At 29.1% G+C, this 9,936-nt stretch overlaps 1 protein-coding gene across 1 annotated transcript; it reads left to right on the plus strand.

The window, feature by feature from the left end:
• The first annotated feature begins 7,916 nt into the window (after positions 1-7,916).
• Positions 7,917-9,714, plus strand: LOC112707048 (uncharacterized). The gene is made up of 2 exons (XM_025758606.3): positions 7,917-8,858; positions 9,064-9,714. The coding sequence occupies exons 1-2, from the start codon at positions 8,322-8,324 to the stop codon at positions 9,130-9,132; spliced, it is 606 nt and encodes a 201-aa protein (XP_025614391.1). The 5' UTR covers positions 7,917-8,321; the 3' UTR covers positions 9,133-9,714.
• The last annotated feature ends 222 nt before the right edge of the window (positions 9,715-9,936 follow it).

A 9,936-nucleotide genomic window follows, 5' to 3' on the forward strand; every position in this document is an offset into this window, starting at 1 on the left:
GACAATAATAAAATTATAATTCTTTCCTCAAAAAAAAATATAATTCCTTTTAGAATACAATAAAAGATCACCAAGTTGTTCTTTTTTCTTTAAAACAAAACGACGCTAATTTGAATTTTTTATGTTAGGGATGAGCTTCAATTATGCTGTATATATAATTGTTTGGAATTTTGTCAAAAAATTGCTTCGTGATAAACTGATAATGATCAAGCCACCGTTTGAATAATAAAGATTTACGTCAAAATTATATTAAAGAATCTTGTCCTTTTTTCATAAAACGAATAGAGAAAACACGCTAAATCTTATAATGCATGACCAAATTCAGCTAATGTATAATACAAACTTTCATTACTGACGAGACCTTTCTTTGCATTAAGTCCACATATAATATGCCTATGGCTATTGGCTATTATAACCTTACTATTCTTTCTTGGCCGGCTAATTATGGCTAACAACAAATTACGGTACCATTAAGCCCTCAACCATGCATGACGGTGAAGATGTTCACCACACATTATAAAATAATATATGTGTATTATTGAATGGTTTTATTGGATCTTAAAAAAAATTAATAAGATCACAAATAATTGAGTGAGCTACTAAAAACACAAGTACTAATCATTTATTTCCAAAACGAACAATGAATGCATGAGGGCATAATTTTCTAACATTTGGAGTGCTCCTTGCTACTCTTCTACTTACCATAATATCTAGTAAAGTTAACCAAGACTACTCTAACACTCTTCAGTTATTTATAGTACTAGTAGGTAAACTTGAAGTATTGAGAATTTATATTACCATGCCGTAGCAATACTCGCCAACTAAAATTTTGTGGAGCTATTTCCAAATTTATTGGTTGATCATATGATTAATCAATATATATGATAACTCCCTAAAACTAGAACGCATTTGCGGGGCAAATGCGTGCAAATGCGGAAGATAGCCACGGTTAATCAGCGGTTGTTTATCAAATAGTCACAAATTGATAAAATATGAACGGTTATAATAGTAGTTTAGACTTTTGCTATAAAAGAAATTAAGATAGCGGTGATTAGTTTTTTAATTGTCACAATTCAAATCAACAAGAGAGCCAACGTTTTAAGTGTCCCTTCATCCACTTGATCAAAAGTTCAGAACTCTAAAATTTGAATCACTTCCTCTTCTTCAACCCTAACTTCTTTTCGACCATCAACACAACACCACCATCAATTATCACCTCCAGTGTCTCTGTTAAAATTATGTAACCACCATCTTTATCATTATCATCTTTTTCTTCTTGTTTTTCTTTCAACTTCATCGAATAACCATCACGAATACGCTTTTTCTCTTTTTTTTTCTGTAATTAGATTATTAATTAAAAATATTTTATAAAAATATATAAAACCTAAAAGACCAAATATGATTAAAAAAATAAAATTTCTCAATTACTTTTTTAATCACAACGCAAAAATTATAATTTGTTATTTCAGACAAATAGAAAATTAAAATATAAAATCATATTTATATTTAAAAAAATAGTCAAACAAAAGTTAAAACGTCCAAAATAATTTTACATATTTTATGTGATTTTAAAAATATTTGATAATAAAAAATAATTAATAAAAAATAATTAAAATTTATCTTATTTAATATTTATTAATTATTTAAATAAATTTTGACTCTTTTTTTTCTAACATTACCGATGTGATTTAAATGCTAAACTAAACACATACTCTCATTCACGGCTAATATGTCTTTACTCAGTTGAATACTTGATTATTAACATGTCTTTAATTTATTTCTAACATTCCTAAGATAGTGAATAATTAAAGGGTGTTGGCAATAATTACGTTTAGAATACTTATTGAAAATCGTTTAAAAATCATTGTCATTATTGAGTAATTTTCCTTTTCATATAAAATTGCTTTGTTTTAATATATCTAACAAGTTATTTTTATGTGATTTTACGATCACATGTTTAAATATTGGAATCAACTAATAATATATTTTTCAAATTAAGCCGTCAATATTATACTTTTTAGATTTGACTCTATCTTATTTAACGTAATATAATACTTATATACCGAATTGTAGTTCTTTTATGCTTAAGTTAAACAAATTTTAATAAGTTCAAATTTTAGAATCCACCACCAATGTATTTAGGAAAAGTATATGGAATCAAAAGATTATCAGTTAAAACTAAACAAAATTAAAAGTCTAAGGAGTCAGCAGTTTTATTGAATTTTGGCCAACATGTAATCAGCAGAGAAAAGTGAGCCATTGGATAAAATTTCACACCAATCTCACACAATCAAATTATTATTGATGGCTAGTTGATGGCTAACAATCACAAAAATTATTGGCCCCTAGCATTCCTCTTAATTTATATTAATAATTAATTAATTTTAAATTTTTTTAATTTAAAATTTAAAAATTTTAAAATTAATTAAATAAATCTAATTAATATCTATAAAATCATTCCTCTTATCTCTCACATTAACCTACTCATCTCTAATAATCACACACACCTCTATTTCACCGTCAGGCCCTCTCTGCCTCTCCACTGCGATCCACTCTTCTTCTATCACTGACATCTGACTCGTCGGATTCCAATTGTGAACCTGAGTTATCTTGGTAATAGAAAACATGCTTCTAATGGCGCTGTATCCATATCTTTACACTGCATTCATCATTTTCCTGCAGTTCATGTGAAGAATTACGAATACTCCGTTTCATGTTGCGCACATCATTTCAAGTGAGAAAATCATGATTCATCACGGTTTTAGGGTCCACCTTGCTTCTGCATCACCTCTACATGGTGCTATATTATGTTATCAAGAGATATCCCAACATAAAGCATAGACATCACTTTCTGGCGTAACTCATCAGAAATGTATGGAGCATACATAGCTCTTGTTCCTATTGCATCCCTACCCCGTTTAAGGATATTTGGTGCCGTTTTGATGATTAAAGAGACTGCAAACTGCACACTTGATCTTACTTAAAAGGAGTCCTTGAATAATTACAGAAATATAAAAAAATATTCATTTAATATAAAAAAAAATATTCTAATACTTAACAAAAGAAATATCCAATTATATTTTAGCAAAAATAATTAAATATCTATAAAATTTAAAAAAATTATGAAATTCTTAAAAAATAGAGACATTCACATTTGTAATACAAAAAATTCGAAAAATATATAAAAGAACATCCATTTAGTATGAAAAAGAAACATTCTGATACTTAATAGGAGAAACATCCATATATATTAACTCGTAGAGATTTTAGATTCATCTAAAAATGTTTGACTAATTTTTTGCTAATATCCTTTTGATTCTTTTCATGTATTTATCAAATTAAGCAATTTATATCATATTTTTTGAATGCAGTATTTACCATAAATTACTTAACGTAATATATTTATGGATCGAGCTGTTCTTTTATAGTTAAGTTAGACAAATTCTAATTTAAATCAAATACTATCATTATCATTATCGAAACATTATAATTAAATTATATGTTTGGCAAAACTTGTTCTTACATTAACACAAAAATTACATTTTTAAAGTTCTTAATTCGCTTCGTATTATGATTTGAAAAATTGTATTTAAAGATTTAATTTCAATCTTTTAATTCTTTAATTAACACTGTTATTCAACAATTTTTTTTATTTAGATGATCACTATTCAGTCGTTGAATATATAAATAATTAATTTTTTATTGGTATGATAAAAACATAATTAAATATTTTTATAAAAATTCTCAAATTAATAATTAAATCTTATTTTCAAACCTAAATACAACACCATACATTATTTAAGGATGATTAGAGTTCCAATGATGAACGAATAAAACTATATTATCGATGATCTTTAATATATTTTTATACTGATATTTAGCAGTCATCTAAACAAAATTGGATACTCATTGCATATGATGTCAGTAAAAAAATAAAATAAAATAAAAAAGCTTCTAGATATACAATACTATAAAATAAAAAATATTATTTTTAATGACAAAATTTGATTCACATATAATATATTTATTTAGATTTGTATGTATATTTATATATCAATCTAACAGATTAAATTAGGACTAAAATTAAAAAAATAAAATTTAACATAAGATATCAACCATAAATACTAAAACGTATGTTTTATTTAAAATGCCAGCTTAAATATAATAATAGAGAGAATAACAATAATAAAACAATTTGAGACATTGAAAAAAAGATATTTGTTAATTTTATAAATATTACTTAAGAGTGTCTTAAAAATATTTATTAAAAAATTTAAAATTTTAAAATATATATTATAAAATATTTAATTTTAATGTATTGTTAATATAAAAAAAATTTATACATATATTTAGTTATGTATTATTATGCCAAAAAGTAATTATCTAAAAAAATATATTTAAAACATTAAAATTAAAAATTTTATTATAAATGTCAAATTCTCATGTTTTTAATAATCCATTTCGTTAGAGGAATAATGAAAAATCTAAATAATATGAACAATAAATTCTAAATTTAGTTCAACACAAGAAAAAAAATAAAAAAACTCTTCAAATTATATAAACCAAAAATTTTAAACAGTTATTTTAAAAAATTAACTTTTTTTAACTTTATCAAAATAATTCACTCAAACATCCTCTTTCTCCAAATCATTTGCCACCTCCTCCCTCTCTCATTAATCATCCTACCTCTTTGGCGTTAGAAACTCCCTCACTGCCCATCATCGCCCTCTTCTCCATCGCGGGATCGTCATCAAACAACCATTCATGTAGTTATTAAAATAATCATCCAGGTACCTAATAAAATGATCATCCATCATTTGTTAATTGTATATACTTAAACTGAATCGAATAAAATAACCATCCAATTAAGAATTAAAATAACCATCTACATACCTAGTGAATTGAACATCCGACACATTTGCGGGGTGGAGAGAATCGATGGCGACACATAGAGGCAGGGGAGGAGTTGTCGTCAGTGAATGAAGATGGGACAGTAAAAAGCAGTTCAACCAACTCGGACTCTATTTACGTGGATGTGAGAGGTAATGAACGTACGAAAATGCAACCGTGTATGACAATGTATGTTGAGCGGATCAGTTGCGGATGGTAACGTTAGGATGGAAAACGCAGTGGGCTGTGGCGGAGGCTGCACGGTCAGCGGCGGGTAGGCAGCATGAAGGAGGCTGCTGTATAGGGCTTGTGCGGCACGATCGCATATTTGCAGAGAGGTTTGGCAGCGTCGGCGGAAGAATGGACGGCTGTGGATGGAGTCTAGGCGACAGTGGACTATGGGGGCGACTGCACGGCCGTGGCGGGTGGGCAGCACGAAAGAGATTATACGAGACTTGTATGACGCAATCGGACGTTCGCGGAGAAGTTGGGTGGTGTCGGCCAAAGGCTAGGCGGCGACAACTGGAATCTGAGTGGCGCCTGACCGAATAACGAGGAAATGAAGTAACGATTGTGTTATTCTACAAACCAAAATTTGTGAACAGAGGAGGGAAGTTAGAATGATAAGGGTAAAAAACCTTAATAAGCCAAGTCAAGAATCATGTAACGTAAATACGCCAAAGCGAAAATCGTTTCAGCAATAAGCCAAATCATATTTTTATATAATTCGAACCATGCTGGTTCGAATTCCATTTCTACATAATTTGAACCAGCTTGGTTCGAATTATACACAAACACATGCATACACGTAATTCGAACCAACTTGGTTCGAATTACACACAAACACACGCACACACTAATTCGAACCAGCTTGGTTCGAATTACACACAGTAATTCATGGTATAATTTGAATTATGCTGTTAAAAAATTAATAATTTATTTAAAAAAATTTATTAAAAAAATTAATAATTTAAAAATAAAAAAATATATATTTTTATTTCATACGTTAGAAAGCTAACAAAATATTTAATTACGAGACTTCTTTAAAATATTAATGAGCTATCAATTCGAATTCCATACAATACTTTTCTGTCCATTTTTAATAGTTCATGAATATTTTTTAATAATTTTTTTTAATAAATTTTTTTAAATTATAGTACAAAAAATATTTTATCCTATGCAAAACAATATAAAAAAAATGGCTTAAAAAATGTTAGGAGTACTATAAAAATTTGTAATGTTATAATAACTTAGGTAAATACATGCATGTACTCAAATTTTAAATAAAATAATCTACATAGTCAATAATAGTTTAGAAATGAAAGAAAATATTTTATTCCATACAAAATAATTAAAAAATATATTTTATTCTATACAAAATAATTTTAAAAAATGGCTTAAAAGATGTTATGAGTACTATAAAAGTTTGTAATATTCTAGTGATTTAGGTAAATACATGATAAAAATATTTTTTCTTTAATTTCTAAATTATTAGTGACTATGTGGAGTATTTCTTTAATGTCCGAAGTCATTAGGACATTACAAATTTTTATAGTACTTCTAACATCTTTTAAGCCATTTTTTAAATTATTTTGCATAGAATAAAATATTTTTTTGTGGTATAATTTAAATAAATTTATTAAAAAATATTCATGAACTATCAAGAATGTGCAGAAGAGTATTGTATAGAATTCGAATTACTCACCATATTTTTTAATAAATTTATTTAAATTATACCACAAAAAAATATTTTATTCTATGCAAAATAATTTAAAAAATGGCTTAAAAGATGTTAGAAGTACTATAAAAATTTGTAAAGTCCTAATGACTTCGGACATTAAACAAATACTCCACATAGTCACTAATAATTTAGAAATTAAAGAAAAAATATTTTTATCATGTATTTACCTAAATCACTAGAATATTACAAACTTTTATAGTACTCATAACATCTTTTAAGCCATTTTTTAAAATTATTTTGTATAGAACAAAATATATTTTTTAATTATTTTGTATGGAATAAAATATTTTCTTTCATTTCTAAATTATTATTGACTATGTAGAGTATTTTATTTAAAATTTGAATACATGCATGTATTTACCTAAGTTATTATATCATTACAAATTTTTATAGTACTCCTAACATTTTTTAAGCCATTTTTTTTAAATTGTTTTGCATAGGATAAAATATTTTTTGTACTATAATTTAAAAAAATTTATTAAAAAAATTTATTAAAAAATATTCATGAACTATTAAAAATGGACAGAAAAGTATTGTATGGAATTCGAATTGATAGCTCATTAATATTTTAAAGAAGTCTCGTAATTAAATATTTTGTTAGTTTTTTTTAACGTATGAAATAAAAATATATATATTTTTTATTTTTAAATTATTAATTTTTTAATAATTTTTTTAAATAAATTATTAATTTTTTAACAGCATAATTCGAATTATACCATGAATTACTGTGTGTAATTCGAACCAAGCTGGTTCGAATTAGTGTGTGCGTGTGTTTGTGTGTAATTCGAACCAAACTGGTGTGTGCGTGTGTTTGTGTGTAATTCGAATCAAGCTGGTTCGAATTACGTGTATGCATGTGTTTGTGTATAATTCGAACTAAGCTGGTTCGAATTATGTAGAAATGGAATTCGAACCAACATGGTTCGAATTATATAAAAATATGATTTGGTTTATTGCTGAAACGATTTTCGTTTTGGCGTATTTACGTTACATGATTCTTGACTTGGCTTATTAAAGTTTTTTACATAATGGGTGTTAGTGTAACTGCACTATTTGTAATTTGGTTTAATTTAAAATTTTTATTTTTAAAATTTTAAAATCTAAAATTATTAATAATTAATTAATAAAAAATTTAAAATTTTAATTTTACTTTCATTTTTTATTTTATTATTCACATGATTTATGATTCTCATTGTTTCTCTGTATTTTTTTTAACCATTTTTAGTATTAAATTTTGATGTAGGGTACATATAAAAATATTTGTTAAAAGAAAAAAACAAATGCTATCGAATGAATTTTATAATTTCTATACATCAAAATTACAGAAATTAATTTAGAAATGGAAGAAAAGATAGTGTTATGCAGTTAAACTGTATTTTTTTTTTTGACTTAAATTAAACTGTAATTTTTTAACAAGTATCATAACCATAAACAGTAGGTGTATTTTATTTATTTATATATACTCATCAAGTTGCACCTTCAATTTTCTTCTCTTCCCTTCTAACCCATACCGTACCTGCAGACCAAGAGAGAGAAAGAAAGGAAACCATATATCCCGGCCACACACACAGAGACAGTTACAAACAGATAGAGGAAGAGACCAAAACCATACCAAAGACGAAAACCGTAAGACTCAAAATTCCCATCATTCTCCTTCATTCTTCTTCTGAAATAGCAACAACGACTGCAGATGAAGAGCTGCGAGTTGTGCAAGGTTCCGGCCAGGACCTTCTGCGAGTCCGACCAGGCCAGTCTCTGTTGGGACTGCGACGCCAACGTTCATGGTGCTAACTTCCTCGTCGCCAGGCACACAAGAACCCTCCTCTGTCACGCCTGCCAGTCACCCACGCCCTGGAAGGCTTCCGGCGACAGGTTAGGCAACACCGTCTCGCTCTGTGAGATGTGCGCCGGCGGCAACAAGGTCTCCGCGGAGGAGAGCGAAGGAGGCAATGACGACGACATAGACACCGAGGACGACGATCTTGAAGACGAAGAAGAGGAAGAGGATGATGACGATGACGAGGTTCCCGCCGACGAGGAGGAGGAAGAAGACGGGGACAACCAGGTGGTGCCTTGGTCCTCTACGGCGCCGCCCCCGCCGGCTCCGAGTTCATCCAGCAGCGAAGAGTCGGTCAGCCGCCGGTGCAACCACGCAGACGAAGAGGATTTTTCTGAGGCAGTTCCCTTAAAACGGCATCGTCACGATGTGGATCATGATGATTTTCTGGTTTGTATTCTTACTCCTTTTTGAATTCTTTTTTCTCTTCCAAAATAAGTTACTTGGAAAAAACAAAAGAATAATTTTATACATCTATTACCGTTACGGATTTGGGGGAAAACAAGGGGGACTTATTAGTTATTACTGATTATTCTTGAAAATGATGATTTCTTCTTTCATTTTATTTATCTTTTGGTTTCTAATGTTTTGTTAGGAGGGTTCGAAAGCTTGGAGATATAAACGGAGATACGGGGGGAGTGGAGAGAGGAGGTTGGTTGGTTAGGATACGGCGGTGGAGCACGGCGTTGAGCGCCGGAAGGAGTAGCCCGGCGGCAGCGTTGTCGATGGGGAGTTTTGATGGACCACGCGGTTGCAGGTTGCTTGCAGTTGCTGATGCGTTGGTAGAGCCTCCGAAACCGTTTGATCAGGAGAGCACGTGGCGTTATCTTAGCCGCACGATCTTTTGGCGTTGGTACTATAAGAAATTATTTGTGCTTCAGCTCTTTGATTAACACCCTCTAACAGCACTCATGACGGTTGCCCTTTTTTTTTTTCCTTTTTTGTATGATGATGACTATGACCATCATCATGTACGAGTCTGTTTTATTTTTTAATTTTTTTTATATTTTTAAAGATTAAGATTGTTATTGAATCTGGTGATGACATAGCTTCTTTCTCTTTTTCCTTTAAATTTCCTTTGTAAATGCAATAGTCTTTTTTTTCCTATTTATTTATTATTATTGTTATAGATTGCCAGAACGACTTGTTTCTTCATTTTTCAGGATATTAAACACTGGAAATATGCATTTGCTCTTGATATGATTGTATAATAACAAAAGTGAATGTAGTAAATATTTTAAGGAAATTTAGCTAGTAGAGGGCCTGAAAATTTCGTATTGGTGAGTTTTAAATTTTTAATGTGTTTTTTTTCTAAGATATGTAATTTAACTTACTAGGAAAACCCAACAAATTACTAATGAGGCTTGAAAGCTACACCCGGTAGTTTAAATTCCATTTTATGAATTGAAAATAAATTAATTGATGTAGGGATATACTTGGTTACTTATTTGAATCCGGAAAAGACAAA

This window comes from Arachis hypogaea, chromosome 8 (assembly GCF_003086295.3).
Source record: "Arachis hypogaea cultivar Tifrunner chromosome 8, arahy.Tifrunner.gnm2.J5K5, whole genome shotgun sequence".
Taxonomy (NCBI): domain Eukaryota; kingdom Viridiplantae; phylum Streptophyta; class Magnoliopsida; order Fabales; family Fabaceae; genus Arachis; species Arachis hypogaea.